Below are 23,916 nucleotides of genomic sequence, written 5' to 3'. Positions count from 1 at the left end.
GATAAGAAACAATATTCACAGTCCAATCCTATATTTACACATGATGAAATACTATCAAGGTCCAGTGCAAGATTGATATGAACAGAACATTATCTTTTATAAGATGCACGATGTATTTATAATGTGATACCATCAGGTACATTTGTCACGTTTTATCTGCTAACTCCACCTACATCAAACCTGTGCACCACATCATGAGTAATGAGCAAAGCCATTATCAACTTTCAAGAACCCACTCTTTCACTCTGAATGCCGGTAAGCAATACTATCATGATGATATGACGACAGATTCTCTCCCAATTAAAACCTCCTCTTTGCACTCTCACACAGGCAGACAGACAGACAGACCTTGGCCCAAATCTGAGTGACAGCCAGGCCCTCTGCCTCATTCTGTCTGTCTGTCTCTTTCTCTCCGCATGCTTGACTCTGATCAATCCTCTTTATAGATTTCTCATTTTCATTTATCTTACAGAATGTGCTTTCCTCCCATTTCAAGTCTTACAACAAATACGTTTAGATAACTCCTCTCTTCTGCTTCCAAACTCTCCCTGTCACTCAGCAGAAACTTAACTTCTGCAATAAAACTCCAAATAAGAGCATGCAGCAGAACATGTAATCTGCATTTTCTTTGTAAATGTACGTACAAAAGCGAAGCCCGACCTAAGTGTGCTGTCAGGGATCATTACAGCATGGTGGGAATGCGTGCGTGAAATCTGCCACAGCTGCGCAGGGCTGCTGGACGGAGGGAGCAGAGGACCGAGAGAGATGAGAAGAGACAAAGAGAGACTGAAAATCAACAGAGTCGGTCTTCACCTTTGCCCTTGTGTACCTGAAGATGAGGTTTTTCCTGCTCTGTCCATCTTGCCCTCTCTCACTGATATCACCATGCTGTACTGTGCTGTTTTACTCAGCTTGTCTCTAAGTTACATGCATCTGATCCTCTCTTTAGACCTTTCTTTATTTTGGCATCTTCAAACCTGAGGCAGATTTATCCACTTAAAGTTAAAACATTGCAATCAAAGCAGTCTCTCTATCTCTTCATCAGCCAAAATCAAATTATAAGATAATGGATCATTTAAAAGAAGCAGGTAAGGCAAGAATCTGAATGACTTTAACACAAATTCAGAGGAATTCTAAAGTACTCACTTGGTCTTTCACATACTATCTGTCTATAATATGAGATGCATTATCTCAGCTGTTGCATAAGCTACATGTTTTATCAGACTATGTTGCACTAAGCAATGTTAAACTAAGCAATGGTGTCTTTTGTTATTTCAAAGGTCACACAGTTTCGCTCTAGTATGAAGTTTGTTGCTTACTGTTACTGGTGGGACAGCCTTAACTATAGTTTAAGTACAATATGAATCAATTTTTTAGAGGAAATTGTCCACTGTCTCCATATTACATACAACATGTTTCGATTCTAAATGACGTTAAAGTCAGGGGTTCTGTGGTATTCAAGGAAAAATAAATTCAGTGAGAGAAAAAAATCTCAAGTCTAAGCACAAAATGACACCCACTAGAAAAAGAACACTAAGTGAAATAATATTGTGCACAAAATTACAAAACCAACCCTAACCCTTTCATTTTCATCACTTCAGTCAAATCAAAACAGTCATAACAACAAAATGTTTATTGATGCTTATTGAGCCTTGCATGTCTACCTGATATTAGGTCAACTGCTTCCCAAATATAAATTAAATAAGCAACTGAAACTTTAACTGAAACTAAACTGAATTGAAAAGACAACAGAATAATAAAGAATAAAGGAAAAAAAATCCAAAGCTATATTGACACTGGTAGTGGTCGTTTCAATGTAATACATATTATCGCCTGAGTCTGCAACTCCTCTCAGATCTACTGAACTTAATAATATCATTCACCTCATTATTTTAACCCATTTAACTATGGCCACAGCTTCCAGCTGTTTTCAGCTAAAAAGCTCTGATAAAATAATTGTATGCTTCCAGCTCAGCACCAAACAGCAGACGGACATTAGTGACAAGATGGTGAACATAGTGGAGTGTTTAGATTAAGAAACGGATATTCCCCTCAGCAGTTGGAGAATATAATGAGAGCGAATAGGAAAACATTTGCTAACCATTATGTCATATTATGTTTACAGTACTTCATGTTTCTGCTAACTCTACAATGGAAGTTCAGATTAAGTGGTTCCGATATTAACAAGTTCATCATTTTAATGACCAGATCCTCTGGCTCAGTTCACTCTTTGACAAAATTTGCCTCAATCATCCAACCCAAAACCCCATTTTCTTGAGTATCTTGAATGTGTTGTAGCCATGGGAGTAGACATTCTACCAGATTGTTACAGTTTCCAAATAAGCCACTGACTGTAGAAGGAAACCTGAGAATGTTTCCATTTATAAAAAACGAGTCAAACTTTTAAACACAGATAAACTGAACATAATAATGCTAGCTAGTTTCACCATTCTAGTAGAACAATGATGTGTTCTTTGACAACGTCAGTCACATCTAACTGGTGGAAGATGGTCACCTGCTGGCAGACCTGGCTGGCATTGTATAGAAAGAACTGAAAATTGCTCTGTCTTCACAGACCATAGAGCTGCACAATGTGAAATCAGGTGGACTACTGTGAACCACAGAGTGACATCTGTAGCCATAGTGACTGAGTCAGTCCCTATGTGCGGCCAAGAGGCTGATTGGGTTTTTAACCCAAACACATTTATAATGAGACTTCTTTTACACCAATATAAAGAAAATGACTTAGAGGATTGGAGATAAATTTTTACACAGACTGGTAAAGCAGAGTGTGATTGCTCTGAGCTTCCTGGGTTTTAAATGAGAATTTAAATTAATCAGTCAACACTGCAGCATTGGCAGCTATGAGGCATTTGGATGCATGGTGCAGTGTGAGTGGAGCCTACAGAGGACCAGATGACACCATATTGAGGGTGTTAAAAAATTGAACATGTTTTGTGTACAAAGTATGTTAAATTTTTAAATGTACATTCATTTACAACTCTAACAAAGTCAGAGAGAGGTCATATAAAATATGATTATTTTCTCAGCATTGCAGCCATAATTTTAAAAATTGACTTTAGTTTTCTAAATGTGGACTTGGGCTGAGGCTCCCCATGGCACTATAGGATTGCAGAGCCCAAAGCATCACGTAGAGGTTACTGATGCTGAAAATGTAGGCACAGGGCTGCAAAGTGCATATGGTGAACACGTATGTCACGGCTGGTGAATTACCGTGACGGTCTTGATGCGACCACTGCCCTTGGTGCAGGTCCAGCCGGATCGGTTGAACAGGAGGCTGCAGACCTCCCCCTCCAGGCAGGGAGCCATCTCACACCACTGGCGGCTCCTCACAATTCGTGCTGCGATGGTGAAAGTTGAGAGTTTGAGAAATTAGAAATGCAGTTTAAGAACGTTAGAGAAAGTCTTCAAAATGTCAACTCTTTCTGCAGCAAACAAAACTGTCCTTTTTATGCTCACCAGACTGGAAAGCAACCTCATATGTTGATGTGTCTAAAAGCTTGTAGTGTTTTAATGAGGTTCTTGTTGAACTAGCATGTCTGAATTGCCTGTGGTAGTAACCTTTAAAGACCAGCTGGTGGTCCATAAATTACTGTTTTGCTAATGCTAGCTTTCACTACAGCTGCACAAAAAGATTGCTTTTTTTTGCTTTTGACATTTTTGTCCTAATTAACATTCCTGAAAGGGTTTTTTAGGTAAAAGTTATTGTTACCACATACTATTGTTAGATTTCATCTAAAACAGTTAAAAAACAACAACAAAAAACATTTGACTAAAAACTTTATTAAAATAAAAACAAGACATAAAACAAAATGAAAAAAACAATCAAAGTGATATTGTGTATTTAAGTTTTAAGTAACTAAAATATAACATGAAACATATTTTATCTTTTAGTCATTATGATCAGGAGTTTTTATTGAACATTAGGTGGCACTGGTGCTTTTAACGCTAGGTTGTCAACATGACTGGGTGTTGTGTTTGCAGCTTAATATCTATTGTGTGCTTCTCTTACACATTATAACAAAATAATCTAGAACCAATACTTACATTTTTTTTTAGCAATTAAAAACTAAACTGAAATAAACTACCCTGTCCATGAACACAAAAATTAAAACAAACTAAAGATGAAAAGAAAAATGAATGTCAAAGGACTTGACGTTGTCAGAAAGGTGAAAATTCATCTGTATATTTAACCAGGGGTTGTGCCAGACCAAACCTCTGCTCACAGTTTTTTGGGTGAGGAACTGATTATACCCTGGATCTGCCGGCCCCTTCAACCCCCAGATCGTTTGGGCCTGGCTATGTGTGGTGATGGAATGCAAAGTACTAGTCAGTAGTAGCCATGCACGTCAACAAATGGCTCTTATTGGTTGCAGAACTATCCAACTGTATGTTTTTTCTCTTCTCTGTATTCATTTAAACACACCCTATAATGAAATGTGAGTGTTACCAAATCCATATTCAGATAAAAATTCTGTCTCCGTACACCAAGCTATTTTAAGATAGAAAAAAATCACCATTCTCTTCCCTTTAAATGTTTTCAGTGTAACGCTAAGCTACTGTGGAAGTAAAGAGTTCCACCGATTTAGCACAAATAAATTAGCAAAACAGATGCAGCATAAAGTTTTTAAATCCATGCGTCCCTCATCCTGGACGGATTCATCCTAAGCAACGAGTTAACACCATTGGGTCGGTCTGAGATTTAATAGCGGCTTGAGCTGCTTAGTTCATCGAAGCCACACGCCCAGATTTTATTTTCATTTGTCAAACTTGTAATCTCCAGCATGAACTGACTCTAACTTCAAGCGACAGCCCATTTATCACGTTTTAATACTAGAGCAACAGACATGATGCCACGTTTTATTCTTGTGCCTGTAAACTCACTCTAATGTTTAAAACCGGTGGACATGTGGCCATTGACTGAGGAATGTTAGCAGCAGGCTAGCGGCTGTGTTTTGGCATTTAGTTGACCGCCCTGAATTCCTTCTTTTGTTTTGCTGCTGGACTATTTTTTTAATTTTACTTCATGCAGCTGTGATATTGCATATGACGGCTGCAGGGCTCTATAAAACCTGAAATACATTTCCTGTGAAATTTCAATACATAGATTAGAGGGAGAGGATTACAGAACAGAGAGGCAATAAAAAACCTTTCTCTGGTCTCCTTAAAGTTATTCGTCGGCTGCAGACGTCAGGCTGTCAGAGTGTAAGCTGCTGATGCTCTCGTTCTCCCACTGCAGTCCTACTGCATGACATTGAATTAGCATTCGCCTGTAGTCCAGGCTGATAAGCACTGATTGTTCTTTACACAGTGTGCTAAAGCAACACTGAAAGGTTATCAGCTCTCTGCGGACCTGGCCGGGGCCGCTGCTCCTGCCTACCCACGATCCCCCGGGGCAGCACATTGTGGAACGAGGTAACACGGTCGGCAAATTGAACGAAAGGAACTACAATTCGTTGAATGTCCACAAGAGAGCTGAAGGCGGAACAGAGAGGAGCAGGAGAAGGAGAAGAGTTAAGAGGTGGGGAAAAGGAGACCTTGTGACATTTTGCTGTGAGGTATTCCTGATCCAGGCCTTGTTAACAGTCTGAAATTGGTCTTTGGAGTGTCAGACCCCGACTGCAGCTCTGCAATAAAGATCTGTCACCTGTCATCTAGTGGTATTTATCAAGCCCAACCGAACAGCACCCTCATGCATGTAGCACACACAGACAATTACTGCTCTGTAAATATAAAGCCATTCTCGCACAGCAAATAGTGGATACTGTTGACACACTGGAAGAAGAGGTGTGTTTTGTTATTCTGCTCTATCACTGTAGCCACTCAGCTATGAGACACAGCAGTGAAACAAAACAATCCAGAGATCTGTCAAATCCCAGAGTGAAACAAGCTATAATAACAATGAAAAAAAAGGTTTTGGGTTTGAATCTGACTGAGGCTTTTCTGTGCAGAGTTTACATGTCCTCCCTGTGTCTCTCCGGGTACTCTGGCTTCCTCCTTGTCCAAAGACATGCTCGTTCAATGGCCGAAGGTGTGAGTGTGAATGGTTGTCCTGTGATAACTGGAGACCTGTCCAGGGTGTACCCTGCATCTCACCCAATGACAGCTGGCTCCAGTGCCTCCCCTCACCCTCTAGAGGATGAGATGAGATGAGACAACTAGTTTCTGAGACAAAATGGTCATCTCAGCATCACTCTGAGTTGAAAAGGGGAAAATTTAAAGTGACCTTGCTCCTGACACAGCAACATGCCGTGGTGAATTTTCATTTTCACAGCCATCCGTCAGGCGCAACAAAGCGTAGATTTATCAGTTGGTTGCAGATGTAGTTTTGAGTACATTACAGGGCCAGCAAAACTCAATTTCCAGTGCACGCAATAAAAGCTGAGCTGGCAAAGTGGCGGGCATGCTGACTAACCGTGGAGTGCATCAGGCTGGCCAGCCCAGAGTCGTGGAGGTGGGCTAAAATAAATGCATTTTGCTGCTCCTGCCACAGCATCCAGACTTGCCCTTGTTACTTTTCAATGCCATCCGTGACAGTGTGCGTTGATCTATGATGACTTGATGCATCTCTTGGTGCTGAAAGCTGCGGAGCGGCCATGCAGCGTTGGGTGGGACGAGAGCCTCGCCGCAATAACCTCATCAACAACGACATCATGAGCAACACAAGCAGCAACAAAACGGCACCGCAGCATTTTGGCTTCAGCCTGTCTCCATCCATCACAACTATCTCTCGAATATGCTGGCACACACAACTGTAGACACATTAAAAAGCTTACACAGTACAACCGCCCACACGCATCAACCGTATCCAGAGCAGACTTTAAGCTTCTGAGATGAAGCTGTCTGAGAATATGTGTCGGCTGCTATATTTCACCCTACAGTATGTTTTACATGCGGCTGTCACAATAAACCTGCCTTGTTTTCACTCAACGGGAGCAGATGGATCAGAAATATTGCATCTTTCTTGGCATTATGGTTTTATTATGGTAAGTATCTGCTTTCTGTTGAGTTTGAACATGAACCTGTTATGCAATGTTTGCGATGGTGGCCATGTGCAGCAGCAGCGGTGGTGGTGAAACAGCTGGCTGAAAGAGAGAAAGAGTCTCTATGTTTGTATGGCTGACACCTGGGTGGCCCATCCTGTTGCCGTCACTGTCCCACCCAGGGACCATGGAACGTCGGGCCAGGCTTGTCAGCTGCCAGGGTTTCTGCTGGGCCTCTGGACCTCCAACTAGATCACACGTAGTGCCATCTGTCCCCGAGTGTGTAGTGCCAAGCCCTGCCCAGCACAAAACAGCACTGCCAGACGAGACTCAGAGCAGGGCAGGAGGCACAACAGGGCCATCTAAAGCAGACACACTGCTAATCTGATGAAATTCTGCCACTGCGGAAGAATAAAAATAATATCAACATCAACTAAAGCCATGGGCAGCGCTTTTAAAATATATTCAGGTGAGGTACAAGAGTTTTTGAGATGGTTTCTCACCAAGAAGACACCTAAAGATTCACTGCAGAGAGTGAAGGAATGATCAAGAGAATCATCACAACAGTTAGTCACATGTCTCCTTTGGTAGCTTAGTAAGTACCAATACTGATGGTTCTTTTGTTGCAATTAACACTTGACAAGATCAGTTAACTTAGCTGGGCACCGGAAACACTGTAACAGGTTTTTACAGGCTTTCTGGGTGATGTTAATTAAGATCCAATCATGGATAATTTACGGTGGCCAGATTTTCAGCTCTCTGTCCTCCAGCCTGTCACCAGAGGACTCATGGTCTTTCATTTCTAACTGGGACGTCAGAAAAATCCAACATTAAACACAGCCACCAGCCAAGCTGCAAAATACAGGCATACTTCAACATTTTGTTAATCAAGCCAGGGTTTTTGTTTCTGTTGTGTTTTGGGCTGGTTTTTAAAATGATTTTTCTTTTTTTTGTGTTTTTGTTGGGTGCTTAGACATTGAATCACAAATGGCTAAAGGGAATTTATCAGTGTAGCTTATTAAGTTGATATGAAAGTAGGAAGTTAGTCAGTGACAAAGAGAATTTTTCTCATGTTGTGGTTGTTTGGCAAACATAACAGCATCAGGATGCCTCTACATTTTTCTATCTTTAGCTTGATTCAGAATATTTTTTCAGAATTATTTTTTGTGTTGTGTTCGATCCCTGGGTGTGCTCATGGTAAATAATTATTATAGCATTATACTCTGTTGACAAAATGCTTTGAGTGAAGTGCCCAGTATTGTCACACCTGAAAAGTTTGTCTCTTTTCAGAGAATACATAATTTTTTACAAATGTTTTTTTTTTTTTTGTATATGGGTCAAAGACGTATAAGGATTTTAAAAGTGAAAAAAAATCTAAATCAGCTGCTATTAATAATAATAAAAGAACAACAGTACAACATCAAATCAATGTCTAAAAACTTACAGCTACTGAATTGATTAACATGTCCAGTCTTTCTGACAGAGGACATGTCCTGGGTAACAGAATACCTTTGTTATCCAGGAAGGACATATCGTTACCCAGGAAGGACAAAACAACTTTTTTTCCTTTATAATCAGGTACTAACTGGGTCTACTGTGTAAAACATTAGCTCAATCTTCAACACATCAATGTGATATTTCACATGAAATAGGTCATTTTAAAATTTAAAAAAATTATAAATGTGTTATTAGCGTTATCCAGAAAGACACATCATGGTGGTACATCACGTACCACTGAGCGAAAAGGTCAAAATTTTTATTTAAATTTTTTTTTAACATTTTAAGAGAGATTTACTGACATTGTTATCTCTTTTGGGGGTCCTTCAGAATCTGTTGGCTGATACAACACCCTGTAACATGGCTGTCTAAATCCAATTATGGTCATATAGCCACTTTATGTGCGATACACAGGAAGGACATTTGAGAATCCAAAAATGGGGACAAAAGTATTTCTTGAATAAAAATGTAAATGAGCTTAGTGTTGTTACTATATTTGTAGGTGTCATTACAAACACCAACACAATTATGCCCCAGTGTATCATTAATGCCTTTATTAAGATTTTTGACATTTTTAGCATAATTTTGTACTTAGATCTTTAGCCTGGACGTTATCCAGGAAGGACAGTTTTGTACTTTTGAGCTAAATAGGTCCTTAAATTTTCATTTCTTACAGTAAATACTCATATGAGCAAGTAAAGTGGGGAGAATTGAGTAACAAATTGTACTTTTTAATTTTTTTTTATTTATTTTTACTATTATAAATATGCCTCGGACACCAGAATTGACATGTCTCGTCTTTGACCCATATACAGCATATGATACTGTAAATTCTTAATTTTTTTTGTATAAAAAAAGAAATAAAGAGTAATCTTCTCAGTTGTATGTCTGCAATAAATCTTAAACATTTGTTGTAATCATTTCACTGTGTGTGAGAACAGAAGCTTCAACCCAGCATATACACATTCTCCATGCAGCCTGCTGACTCTTATCGTGGTAGCATCAAGCTTCATACAATTACAGTATAATGTGGTGGCATGGCAACAACGGGCCAAGCACAGAAAGGAAGAGGCAGAGACTCAGGCAGATTAGAGTGAGAGCAGGGAGACAAGCAGGGAAAAGTATATAATCCTCCTGTGTTCAGTGTGCAGACTAAACCTGCACAACAGTGACATACAAAAAGAGGGCAAGACAGCTTGAAATATGTCCTGAAAAAAACAATAAAAGAAAGTTTCTTGTGGAAAAATAAACAGCACTTGTGTGCTGCACTGTAAGAAATTGTTCAGTGAATTAAAACAAATAAGGAATAACAAGGTAAACATGTCATGTAGCTGCCATCTGGGCCAATCAGCCCATAAATTGGGAGGTAACTCGCATATAACAAACTTTATTCAGTTGCAGGAGCTTGTTGGTTTGTAATTATGAAAGTTAGAATACCAGCTGGATGACAAAGGAGACAGAAAATATTTGTCAAATTGTCTCCTTTAAACCAACAGTGACGGATTGTTGTAACTTTGAAAAATGTCCCAAAGGCTGTATACGTAAGCGTAGGATTTCAGTTTCTTTTTTTTACAGGAAACAGCTAAGATACTCAAATCCACAAGCTTTTGATGGTGGCTATAACTTTTCAGCTTTTCTTAACTCACTATTTAAAGTTGCTGGCAGACAAAGAAAGTTAAACTACTAACATGGTAAAGCATCAGATTTCTGGGTGGCATTCAAAAGTATAATAAAAATGTAATACAACATAATTCATATAATGTGGACAGTAATAACCTATAATCTAGAGATTTTAGCATGCATGTTGCACTTTTTTTGGTTTGAACACACTGCAAACCCGTTGCAACTGTGTAGGAGTACACAGAGAGTAGACTCAATAAATGTGCCTTTACCGCTGTCCATGGTGCTGATCCATGAGTCGTCATGGTTTCCAGCATACGTTATGGCAGGCTACAATCTTACTACTGGGGAATAATGGCCAGCAGGTTGCCCTGACCATAAAGCATCATCCTGTTTCCTAATGTGTTAAGATATATACCCTTATATATTTTGCTTTTTACCCATTTTCTTTTTGGAAACCCTTTGTTCTATTCAATTATAATGATGCCTGTTCCTCTTGTCTGCTGCTGGTTTATATATTTAGCCCCTGAATATAAGTTTTTTGTTTGTGTATTTACTTTTATGAAAACTTCATAAATTGTTAGACACAAACAACATTTATGATGTGTTCTCTCTAGCAGGGACAGAATCCCTAATGGGCTTTTCTATCCAAATAAAAATCTGACGGCATTAACAGCCTTCCTCATATGACTGCAAAGAAAAAAGAGAGATGGGCCGTACAGAACAGACTGTGAAGTTTTTTATTGTCCCTGGCATTGTTTCACCAGTGAATCACAAGTTTAGGAAAACACTTGACTATTGCCAAAAGACACAAGTGTTCATCCAATAATATTACTTTCCAAGATTAGCTTATAACAGTTCTAAATTATTCAGCAGAGACAGTATAGATCCAGATATGAAACTGCAGAGCTAGAGAAGAGGACTGTGATGTGCTGAAAAAAAACCACACAGAAATGCCCCGGACTCTATGTCCTTTTTGCTCTGACAGCAGGGAAATCACCACTTCAGAACTAATGTACACTTTGTACTCTTTGGTTTGGAGTACATCTCAGAGGCACCACCAATTATCTTTAACTCACAAATGAGACATTAGTAAAGTTGCTCTTTTACCTGAAAAGCAAAGTAGGTTTCTAAAGGCAGTCATAGCTACAAATATTTATCATCAGATCCCAACTTTGTTTCCTTTACAGTGAGTCAGCAATGATCCCACTATCAGTAAATATGATGTAGCTATTCTATCACAAGATCATAAAAAGGTGGTGTTCTTCTCCTGCTGCTGCTGCTGTTAAAGGTTATGTTAAATTAGTCCCAATGACAATGAGCTGATACGCTGCTGTCAGTATTCCAAAGATACAAATGAATTTATATGTTTTTAGTCAATGACCTGCAAATACGCTCAGAAGGGTAAAGGACCATTTCTGTGAACTCGCATTAAATGTGAACTGAATATGGTCCTCACTAAAGGTCAGACAGGATATTTGAGCAGTGTCAGCATTAGACCCGTTGCAGTTTCATGCAATATGCAGAAATCCACATTAAATCCTAGTGATGATGGACACCAGTTCTGCCGTCAGTGGAAAATCTTACTACAACCCGGCAAGCAACAGGTTCCATCTTTAATTCACTAGTTATTAATGGAGCGTAGGGTGGGGTGCGGCAGGAAGCCAGTAATAATCAATTTCCTGCTGCTGTAATCATAGTTCTCTCAAAATTAATTAGCATCTGTTGAGTGTTATGGAGAGATGTCTGCAGAGAAGGAGCGGTGGTTAAAAGAGGTGCGGAGAGAGAGGCTGACACAGACTGTGGGACTGTGGTCCTGTGTCAGGGCTATTAGATTAAAGCCAACATGAAACATTGCACGATGGAACTAATAGACCATCTGATGCATGTGATTGTGATACTGTGAGATGCAATCAAACCCCCACCACTTCTTCCAGTCCTCTCATCTTTCTTATCATCCTTTTGCAGATATGGTCCAATAACACAGAGAGGGCTCAAAAGTGCAAAATGTTATCTACAAAGTGGACAAACTCTGCATTCTCCATTACAAGAGATCTTTATTCAGCTGGAATATATTAAAAAGGCAGGAGGATGAGGAGAAACTGACTAATAAAAAACTGAAGACGACGAAGGAGCAAACCAATTACTAATGAACTACAAAAGACCTAATATAGACAACCAGTCATGATTATCGATTCACTGGTTAAACAACCAAATTATATCAGCACTTACTTTTAGTGGAGATAGAAGGAAGCCCATACATTTTGTTTTAGTACTCTTTTTGGGGCCAGGCTGCTCTCGACAGGAGCCTGACTGAAGTTTGAACTTCACCAGCTTTGTGATTTTCTGGAAGGTGGCGAATCAGGTGGTGAATCAGGTGTGAATATAGTTCACCCTCTTGCTTTTTGCATCATTTTACACTGTTATTACACTGTAAATTTTTAGGAAAAGCACAGGTGTAATCAGTCATAAAAATATGGACTGTATTCCATTCAGGCCTGCCAGATGCCGGCCAGGAATTGAGGATGCTTCACTGGAATGGGACCCGTAATGGAACAGGGACATCATTAATGTTAATAGTTACACCTGCGCTTTTTCCTGTCATGATTTTTCATGATGTTCCTGTTATGTCAAAATGTCTGCCATGAAAAAGGTCTTCGGATGCTGTTGTGGCAGCGTTAGTGTTTCATAAGCCATTATTTGCAGTTATCGCAGTTTATTTCATGGATTACTGGTCATTGCTGTAATTTAACAATTTGCTATTTTTGATATTTGGGAATCTTTTTACAATCTCCAGTGCATTTCCCACTGGGACTAGTCTGTGTGTGAATATGTATTAGTAGAGCGCCTGCAGACGTGGACTGTATTTAAAAATGGACAAACCCTCCACGGCATCAGCCATCGGTTTCCTGAAGAGCAGTGTTGTCCATCTTTGCAGTGCTGGGGTCCTTCTACCTCCTAATTAATTTGAAAATGGGCTAAGAGGTGGAGCATTAGTCAAGCTGATATGTGCAGATGTAGGTGATCTAGGTGGCCAGACAACTTCCAACCAGTCTCTCAGAACTGAAGAAGCTACTCGGAAGAGTCATAGAAAAGATGTATTTCATCTGTCAAGCTAAACATTTTTATGTTTATGGCATACACTCTGTTTGTACAGCTATTTGCAAGCACACGGCAATATTGGTTATGTTGCTAGCTCTATTATTTTCATGACTTATGTGGCCACTAGCCAGTAGTTAACCAGTAGTTAGCTAAATTAACATTTTAGTTTTTTACCTCAAAAGTCGTTGGTATTTCCTAAAATCATTGTGTACTAAATGATGACAGTTCTTTTGTACCTGACACAAAATCATAGTTTGACATTTTGGAGCAGCCTAACAAGACTTAGGTAATAGTCAGTGAGTTTAGCATAGCATAAAGCCTGGAATGAGAATGAAACTGTTAGCTTTATCCAGAGATAGTAAAATCTGCCTGCAACTACTGTACCTCCAAGGTTAATTAATTGCATCTGAGAATGCAACAAGTGTTAAACCTAAATGAGATCGTTTCCTGGCCAAAACTAGGTACACCCTGGAGTCACTGTTGGTCGCCTGGCAACGGGTCAAAGGCAGTTTCCAGTCTTCAGGCTTTGTTAAGCTACAGTAACTGGCTGCTTGTGGTAAGCATCAGTATGTGGTAAGCTTTGAGTTTAAATAGTTTTGAATGTTCTTATATGGGTCATAAATTCCTAAATTCAAACTTTATTTATTATCTCAATGTTGTTCCGTCTTTGCATACATGTCTTCCTAAAGGGAACAGCAATGAAGAGAAGGAAAACGCTTTTTTGATGGGAAATCATTTCGATAATTTTTCAACCCTCTGATCTGTCCTGTTGACTGGGTTGAAAGAAAGTGTAAAACCTGCTCTCCCCCAGATGAGAAAGGTCATCCGACTCACCATCTACACAGGCTGGCCTCGCCCTGGTGGTGCCAGCGATCTGGCCTCTCCTGCACGCGCAGCGGGCTGTCTGCCTGGCAATGGTCCGTCTGGGAACACTGCTGTCTCTGTTGAGCATCACTATCTCGCAGGTTCCCACCGCCAACTGGCCTGCCAAACACAGCAGTGAGGAACAAAGTACATCACATTAGCATAATGAGACTGTAATGAACATATTACAGAGCAGAGAAGCAACTGGTGTTCAAAGGTAAAAACAACAGGCCACCTGTTGTTTTCACAGATCCATTTTTTTTTTCAGTCTGTGCATCAGTGAACAGTTTAATACTTTCCTTTAAAAACCGCGAGCAGAAAAATTACTTTCAGTGATTTAAAAGTCTTCTCAAGTTTTAATGCAGCATGGCTGGGTGCTCTGTGGATAATAGCATTTTATAGTGGTCATATGGGAAAACAAAAATATCTCGAAAATAAAAAAAAAATCTGTTAAAAAGGTATTTTCTATTTTGCTAGCCTGCAAGTCAACTGCTCCAAGATTTAAAAGGGCCATCTAAGGGAAAGCACATACCCACATGGATTGAGGACTAAAATCTCACAAGTTTTCTGGCTGTGAGTATGAATGTGCTCAGCAGATTTCATAGCAATCAGCCTGTTCAGTTATTAAACATCAATATCATCTTCACCCGAAATGACAGTATTGGTGATTTGCTCAAGTATCTCATAGTTGGTGAAGTTGAAGATGAAGACATTGTTACAACACAAGACCATAGTGAGGTGGATGTGAATGGTTAGACCCCATATGAACATAAATTCAAGGGGGAAATTAAAGCCTTACTTGGACTTTAATTATACATCATACTGGTTAATGCCCTAATATACAGTTTAAGATCAGTATTTTCTATGTTCAGAATCTCAGTTTTACATTTGTCCCAGGGGCAACACAGAATTATATTAAAATATGGAATGTTCAGGTTTTGAATTTGTTATGTTACTATCAAACTGAGTTAATAATAGATAGAGAACTGGCAGAAATAAGGCGTGACTTGGTTGATAGAGAGGCAGCTGCTAGGCACTGTGCTCCTATAGCACACAGACCAATACTTTAAGCAAAGCCAAGCTTTACTGAGACAGCAAATGGACAGAATGTCTTAAAGTGATGATTACCTTGTGCAGAAATCTCTATGGCATTTGATGTATTCTTATACTTCTATGCAAGCACGGAGAATTACTTCAGAGTTCTCCAGGCAATACAAATTAATGGATAACTCTGGATATATCCCAGATATGGCGAAATTTCTTTTTTTCTTTCTTTCTTTCTTTCTTTCTTTCTTTCTTTCTTTCTTTCTTTCTTTCTTTCTTTCTTTCTTTTTCAAGTTTATGAGAATGTTACATCTGAATTAATTACAGAAATTAGAGAAAACTACAATGCACAAAGAGGTTTAATCTGGAAATGGACTACTGTGACAGGACACTAGGGAAACTTCATCATTCTTGAAGACAGAGAAAGAGTAAATGTTTTTTATCTCCCAGATTTTTCCTCAATGTCAGGGGAGTCACAAGAGTTGATGAAGCACTTCTTAAAAAAACCCTTTCACTCCACTTTTTACTTTTCAAATTACTCAATGAAACTGACATGATTCCAAATGAGATTTTGTAACACCAAGAGATACATTTCTGCATGCACTCAGCACTCAGACACACACCTGGGTCAAACTATTATCAAGGTGAATAGATGAGCTTTGTCTGCCGAAATTGCAGCTGTGGCTCATGTGTGGCTTTGATGATCTCTTCTAATGAGTTGCTATGAAAACTTCCCAACGGCCATGAGCAAACAAAAGCAGAGCCGTAGCAACGACAATTTCAGTGTTTAGATTCATTAAATGAATGGTTTCACTGAACAATTACTGAAGCAGCAGTTGTTCGGGTAAATTATTTGGAAACCAGAAAAAATAGATTTAATTGTCTTTTATTTATGCCTTCCTGTTGTGTTTGACAGTTATTAACTGTTGTCTTTTGCAGATAAACATCCTTTAATTGCAATTAAGTGCTTAAGGGTCTGTTTCTATATATGTATAACACATTTATCACTTTTGCCATTTATAACACATCTTACTTAGCTTGAACGTTTTTAATAAATGTAAGATAAATACAGTTAAAATTTACAGGATATAAGAACTCATCTGCTATAGGTTGAAAAGCAAAGTCCAGAAAAAGTTCACCAATGTAGTGATCTGGAAAAGTTATTTTCTATATTGAAGGGAGAGCTGCAAGTGAAAGCCATTTAGGCTTACAGTGAAATAAAATCAGAGTGTGGAAGGCAGATTAAGGAAGAGTCTGTGTTGCAGTTTCTGTAAGTTGAATCCCTGGCATGCACCGACCAGGCTGGTGCGTCTTCCCAACTCCCTCAAAGGCTCATTAAGTGAGACGCTAACCGCTCCACAGCATGAAATGATAACGACAAAGGTCGAAATGGTTGTCGATAAGCACAAGTGACTCACAAAATTAGCAGAACCAAAGATGAGAGACAGAAGTTTCTGATATCAAGATCACACCAAGATTAATGGTTAGGCGGCAATCTTTATTTTAGAGGATAAAGTATCTCCTGGTTCCATGGCTGGACTAACCAGCTGAGGGGTCTCTGGCAAAGCCGTTAGGAGGCAGCAGTCAGATGATTGATGAACCAATGTCTGTCCAGCAGACACAAAACACTGGAAACTGTTTAGAGTTCAAGTGGTAACTTTAGCCGTTAGGTATGAGAACATGACATCTGGGAAACTGTTGGTGTCTAACAGTTTACCAAACTAAACAGTAGATAACTTAATGCAGGAAATGCAAAGGAATAACAAAAGGATGAAGACACTGAATATATCAACTAAATATATATTAACTGCATTACAACATATTAAATCACATGGTTTGTGAAATCAAATGTGGGCCATTCATAAACTTTTCTTGTAAACACCCTGTGAGATGACCCCATTTAAAGGCTTAATGCTACTGTACTAGGTAATTCACAGATAATTTGGTATACATTTTCTCATGCCACAAAAAAGTCATGAGCAAATTTTCCAAATTATTATTGCTATACATAAGACTATTATTGTTTTAATGTTCACTTCATCTGCTATGGATATTTTCTTATAAGTCAATTTATCAGATGACGAGAGGCAGTGAGAATCTGAGGCCCCTTCAGGCCGGTTGATAATCTAGCATTGTTTCTGACCCATATAAAGGTATCGCAAGATCTTATGGCTGCATTTCAATTTTCATAGTGTCCTGGCGACGGATCTTATTTGTAATGCAGCGACTTTTGTTGTAGCGTTATCATCAGGTCAGCTCCTGGGTGACTTTCTCTGAACTTTACTATGGATATTCATGGGCCACAGAGGTCCCTCCATTGTTAACGACTCCTTTACCTTTCCTCTGCCACCACACTTGGGTAAAATGTTACAATTGTGCTCCGATGACGACGGCTTTAGACTTTTGTTAAAGAATTTTCCTCTTTCATACTTGACACCAGGCATTTGCCACACTAATAAGACAAGTGGATGGGTTGCTGTTCTCAGCACCACCCACTCTTTATGATCTAGGCTGATAAGACAGGCGTATTTTTACATAGAATTATAGCTTCAAGCAGTCTTAGGAGTCATAAAACACAATCACTTCCACAGAGAACTGCTATGCACTTTGCATTTTGGAGTAATGCTCCCCACCATCCCCCACCCAGGACCCACCACCATCCACTGCTCCCACTCTTTTTTCTCAGGTGAATCGCTGTGTACTCAGTGGGTTCTTGGAGGACAAAGGTGCCATCAGATATCAGTGCTCTCTGCCATGTTTCATCACTGAGCAGACGAATGGGATTCATGCAATAAGCCCGAAGGTGGGGAACAGTAAGGCAGAGGGGGGAGTTGAAGTGAGGAGTTGTGTACCGTGTAGATGGAGGAGTTGCTATGTAAAGTGCCCACAGCCTTGGCCGGTGCTCCATCATAGGTACAGGAGCTAATTCATGTGACAAGGGGTTTCTGTCACTCAGCAGTGTGAAGACACTTGGCCTCGTCTCAATTTCACACGATAAAATGCACATATGTCTGGGGCAGCAAGGAGTGTGCCAAGTGAAGGATGGCAACGGTTGAATCCTGTCAAAAACGACATATATAGAACAAGAGGAAGCCGATACGGCGCCTCGAGACTGGCTCAGAGCACTGACTGGCAGCCTGATGACCTTATCACTGAATCACAACACTAAACAAGTGCAAAGCAGCCGCACAAACACTCACAAGGGTCCAAACACACAGCTTAGAGCAAAGACATGAGTCTGTGTTCTACATATCAGCACTCTGATCAGACACACTGCAGATCACCAGTACAAACACACAAATATCTTAATATCTCTGCCTGAGAGAGGCTGCCAGGAGTACACGCTCGCTTTCACAATGTTCCCTGATTCAGTGTGCGTCACTGCAGGGCTGGAGACTGTTGGGTATGATAAGGTTATTAAACTCTAGATACGGTACACTGGCTGACCCTGGCAACAGACAATGAATACACAACACCAGCAATTATCATCATCTGTGTTAACATCACAATCAATTCCTACAATTTACTGTTTATTCTTTAAACAGTTGTGCTTGCACTGTAAAACATTTAATTCATTCTATCTTCTATTTTATCTCTCTCGTTAATTAAACCTGTCGAGATGTGTCAGTAGATAAAAAACCTCTATCAGATTTAACATGCAGCCATGGGACTCAGCTCCACGCTGCTTCAACTGAAACCAAACTGGGAACTTGTGAGAGAGGTTTTGCTTCTCCTCAGGGAATTTGCAATAAAACGCTATGACAGGCTGCACTGAATGAACTATGACAAGGATTCCATTTCCATATTAAAACAATCTTCCTTTATAGATTGTAATTACTTGTGGGCTGCTAAGGAGGGAAGTGAGGGTTTACATTATTTCATTGCAAGGAGCGCCTTTGCAAACTATAGTTTGCACCATATTTATTTTTTAAAAAAATCCTTTCTTGTAAAGCCAGTGCAGTTAATTATTCATGACAATATGTATTGTATTTGGAATTATGCCCTATAAAGACCCAGCTACAGCACAGGCTCTACTGTGCTGGCTTGGCTTAAAAATCCTGGCATTGATTCTAAGTAGTTTTCTAATCAGACTCTAATCATAACACTGACATACAATAATAACTGTGAGTGATTTCTTCATCCCATTGTACGTTCCTTTCTTGACAGCAGTGCAGGATACAATTATGAGGCTGCTGACAAAGTGCTACTTTGGAGCATGACAATCACGTTAACACGTATCAGATCAGATATGAATTCAACAGATTTTTCATGTGAGATTATAAACACTGAATGAGACATTATCCATAATAATGACACAGGTAATCAGTAAACTGATCTGTGGTGGTTGCACTTATAAAATCTTAAAATGTAAGTAGAAGCCGCTAAACCGCACCGATCGCATATGCAGTCTGCTATGTCATACTGCTAAAAGAAGATTTATGCTTCTCTATCAATCATTAGCTGGCCTTAACAAAACAATTTCATTACGTTTAGGGTAGCTAATGATTATTTCAATTATGGATTAACTGAGTTGTAGACTTCTTTATAAAGTATTTTTCAAGCCAAACACTTCGTAAAACCTCTTGTTCCACTGCACACAAACGCATGCATGACTTTGGGATTCTACATCTTTGTCAACATTGTGGACAGAAGGAACCAGTGTCAAACCACAAAAACAAATGGATACGCTTCCATTTCAGGTGTAGTCACACAGTCCCACCACCAAAGCCCAAAAATATTCAATGAGAAAACCTGATGCAAGAACCAATGAAAGATTTGTGATCTGAGAAGTCATTTACATTTACAGTCATTTTGTTTCTCTGGTATGAACAAAATTCATTCATCAGAATTTTCTAAAATAAACCAAAACAGCATATGTTGTGCCTTTATGTCAGACCACTCTTAATTGTATCATCAGCAATGTCTGATCCTCTGCTATGACTATGACTATGATAATATCTGCTACACTTTCATTGGCATTGTTAGTTTTCCCATTAGTTTTATTTCAAGCCTGCTGTATAAAGTTCTGCTATTAACTTTTCGTGTGAATGTCAATAGCACATGGATTTATCAGGCTCACAGATTATTCTTAATGTTGGAAACAATGCTTGGGGAACATGCTAATGATAAAACCCCATGACACACCAGATCATTAACATGTAGCGGTCATCAAGATGAAATGAGCAATGTGCAGTCATAACGATTCACGGAATTTGACTTGAGAAGTTGCAAAGGGAAAATAAAGGTCCGTCAATGTGTGTTTTCATGGGATTCTGTTTTGGATTTTGGAATTTGTCAGTAAAGTACTGACTACTATTCATTCACCATGTATGGTGTCTGGATTTGTCTTGATTTCCCTTCCCCTGCTGCCCTAACCTTGACAATGCAATGCTAAAGCCTAATTGTCCCTTCATGTCCTTTCTGATCTCACAGCTCTGTCTGTTATTAACAACTCAGGATGACATCAAACAGCAATCTTATTTATGAGCATATGCTAGTCAAGGCAACCACAGCCAAGAGCATCTCATTACCTTAACACCACTTGACACGTGCGGTGCAGTAGTTAGAGTGTAATAGGACACCAGGTGAGAGAGGCAGATGTTTGACTGACCCAGTGCTATACGCTTCCTGACACCGCCGTAATCTTCTGTTGCTAAACAAGTAAGGCAGCAGTGCAGTGGAGTGTAGCATGTGCTTTATATTAATGTGCGTGGTTTAAAGGGAATAACATCATTTGATTTCACATGATATTTGAATACTTTACAGCAGTCTAATCAATATTTATGCAAGTGGACAACTCACAAACGCTGGTAAAGGGTGATTTCTCGAGATGAGGGATATGGTGATTTTTTTCTATTACAAATGAAGCTTATTCATCTTCACCGAAATGAACCTGCATTCAGCCCATCATCAGTTCCAGCTCCCTCATTCTGATCACACAACAAGCTGGTGTTTCTGCTCTAAAAAGGCTGCTCCTATTCATCCCAATGTGAGTTTTCATAGATGCATCAAGCATGATTTTTATACAATCACAACTCCCCAGTGGGGCTACAGAGACACTGGAGATGTGCTCTATTTGCCCAAATTTAATTCTCATGTCAGGTGTGTACACTGCTCCACCCACAGGGAACGACAAATTGAAACCTCTCACAGCAGCAGCAGTAGGATGGAGCTCCCTTGGGAGAAAGTGGGATTCAACAATTTTAAGTTGTTTCTTTTTTCACTGGAAAGCAAGAGCATGCTGTACAGTTTGTTAACACCATTTTATATGACTTTAGGATCCTTGAAGTTCAGGGTTTTCTATTTGTGCAGCTTGTAGGCGACCATTCTGTGACATTGCCAAGGGCAGCTCTAAAATAGAAAATATTCCTCTTACATACGTCCCCTGCAAGGACTGACAGCATAATTCAGGTCTGTCCTGTAGTACAGTACATATGACAGAGGTGCTTTCAAAGAGATGTCTGCTTCAGTGATGCAGCACAGTTGCAGAGATATTTCTATGGAGAGGACACTCAGACAATTGGTTGTGGATGAATGCAGGCTTAAGGCATGATGAGAGAATGTAAAATATGCCTCACAAAAGCAAAGAAGTAGCTCGGCAAAATGTAATGCACAAAGGGCTGTAAAGCCACGGTGAGTCATTTCAGTTTCACTCAGATAGCCCTGCAGGATGCCCTCCTTCTTTAATATAAACACTCTGAAAATGGTGAACATCAGAAGACTATTATGCCCCTGTAAGTACTGTACAGTATTCCATGATTGCTGGCTTTAACATTCAAGCATAGTCCTCCCAAAATACATGATCTTAATTTGACTTCAGGCATAAAATAGAATCAGACACAAGACTGAAGAAATATAATTCAAATCATTTACACCACTCTGCCAATGATGGAGCAGTTTCAAGCCCAGAGATTTCTGCAGAGAAAATAACAATGCAGAAATACATTGGGCAGTGTGCTACACTCCACCACAAGGGAGGGCAAATCTGATGGCAAGAAATAATTCATATCAGGAAGCTATGATATACAAGCTTTGTTTGCTTCCAAATTGATTTACCGGTAAAAATGCTTTTCATTTTGTTCCATAAAGATGCTCATACTTTTAAAGCTTCGCTGCCTATAGAAGCAGGCTTCAATGATTTGCTTACAATTTACAGCCAAGGTCATAATCAAAGCGGGTGCCCCCTTGCATGCCTAATGCCGCCTTGAAGAAGACTGGAATGAAAATCATCCTTTTCACTCCAGAAAGTCAGTAATTCTCTGGTACTCTGATTAGTTTAATGCTTGGATGGATAGGCCCTGCTCCCCGAGTTAAAAGAGAGTACCAGCCAAAGATGTTTAAATTCATCATTCTAGTTCCTCACAAAGACAGTCTCCCACACAAGAGGAGATTTTCTAAAAATGGAGAGAGTAACCATGATAGCATGAGGAATAATTTAGCCGGATAAAATCGGTTCCTGAAAGACACTTGGACTGTGCGTCTGTAAGCCTGTCATCAGTGCATCTCTGTTCTCACTGCAAAGACACACTGATTCACTTCGAAATTCAGTGACAGCCGGTAGACATATCTCACGAAATGCGTGCTGTCATTCCCATCGACAGTGTGTATTGCAGAGCAGGGTGACAGCATAGATAGCTGCTCTTATTGGATTATTCTAACAAATCAAAAATTGTCATGCTGAATTATGATATGTGACATTTCCTGTAAAGAGAACCATCACACTTGCTGCACTTATATGACACCATGCTTAGGATAAACTTAGCTCTACAGATTACAGTACTTCAGGTTATTTGGTTCATCCACTTTTAGTTATATTGGTTATATTTTTAATTCAACACATTGTAAAAATTTTAAAAATTGTAAAAAACAAAAAAAAAAAAAAACAGATGTAATGTTTAACATTTCCAAGTTATTTGAAAAAAACCTACCACAGGATTACCGATTGCCTTTTTCCAATTTTTAGGGTAGTAGAACAATCAAAACAAAACAAACATTACTAGATCTGATTATCCCACAGTTGTCTATTCACTTTCAGCTGACAGCATCAGCATTCCTTTCCAATTAAGTTTCTGGCCTCCTGATGAAAATGAGTCTTCCCTCTCTCTTTAGCACATCTTCACCAACTCAAATTACGCTGAACTTTCTTCACCAACTGGTTGCTAAATTTGCTTTTCTGCCATTTGGTATTCACTGTTGTAATTCAGTGTTAAAATACACAGGATCCAAAAAGGGCACTACATTTTAAAGTGACTGAGGCGTGATCTTTCCACAGTGTCTTTGGATCACGCCTTATCAGATTATTATCTTTTTTTTTTCAAGTTCCAACACCAACTTCAATTTTATTCTTTTTAATAGAATTTTGTGAACTGAGTCAGAGTAAAGCTCAACTGTCTTTTCACTTTCAATTTAGATTTGTAGATAAAAATTCTCCTTTCCCCTCTTTTTCACCCCAGCTCAAAGGTTTCACATAAAGTAGATGCTGATGCTCTCTGAGTGCACCGCTACACACAAACGTGTACCTGAACGAGATTCAGACATTTCCAAATTTATTGTTGAATAAACTGGCAACGTTGAGAGCAGCTGACAGGACATTCATCGTGATTGGTGCTGAGCCAATGGCGTGCACGGATATAGCTGCTGTGCTTTGATTTCCTGTCCTGGTCGCCATGACAGATGAGCTATGGAGATGGTGGTGGTAGCACAGCCTCTCACCACCACAAGGCTTTACTTCTCTGCCCACTGCCTCAACAGTTGGTGTGGCTTCTGGGCCCTCAGGGGCCAAGAA

General features: G+C 39.5%; 1 protein-coding gene across 1 annotated transcript in view; it reads right to left on the bottom strand.

Moving 5' to 3' along the window:
• The window catches only part of tafa5l (TAFA chemokine like family member 5, like), a 42,211-nt gene that overhangs the window by 15,761 nt on the left and 2,534 nt on the right, over positions 1–23,916 (bottom strand). The window contains exons 2-3 of the mRNA XM_047573543.1: positions 14,058–14,207; positions 3,235–3,362 (exon numbers count right to left, since the gene is read on the bottom strand). Of these exons, the coding sequence (XP_047429499.1) occupies positions 3,235–3,362; positions 14,058–14,207 (278 nt within the window). The remainder of the gene's footprint in view (positions 1–3,234; positions 3,363–14,057; positions 14,208–23,916) is intronic.

The sequence above is a fragment of the Mugil cephalus genome, chromosome 1 (assembly GCF_022458985.1).
Source record: "Mugil cephalus isolate CIBA_MC_2020 chromosome 1, CIBA_Mcephalus_1.1, whole genome shotgun sequence".
NCBI classification, from domain to species: domain Eukaryota; kingdom Metazoa; phylum Chordata; class Actinopteri; order Mugiliformes; family Mugilidae; genus Mugil; species Mugil cephalus.
Note: the sequence above shows the minus strand (reverse complement) of the source record. Positions and strands in the feature narration are given on the sequence as shown.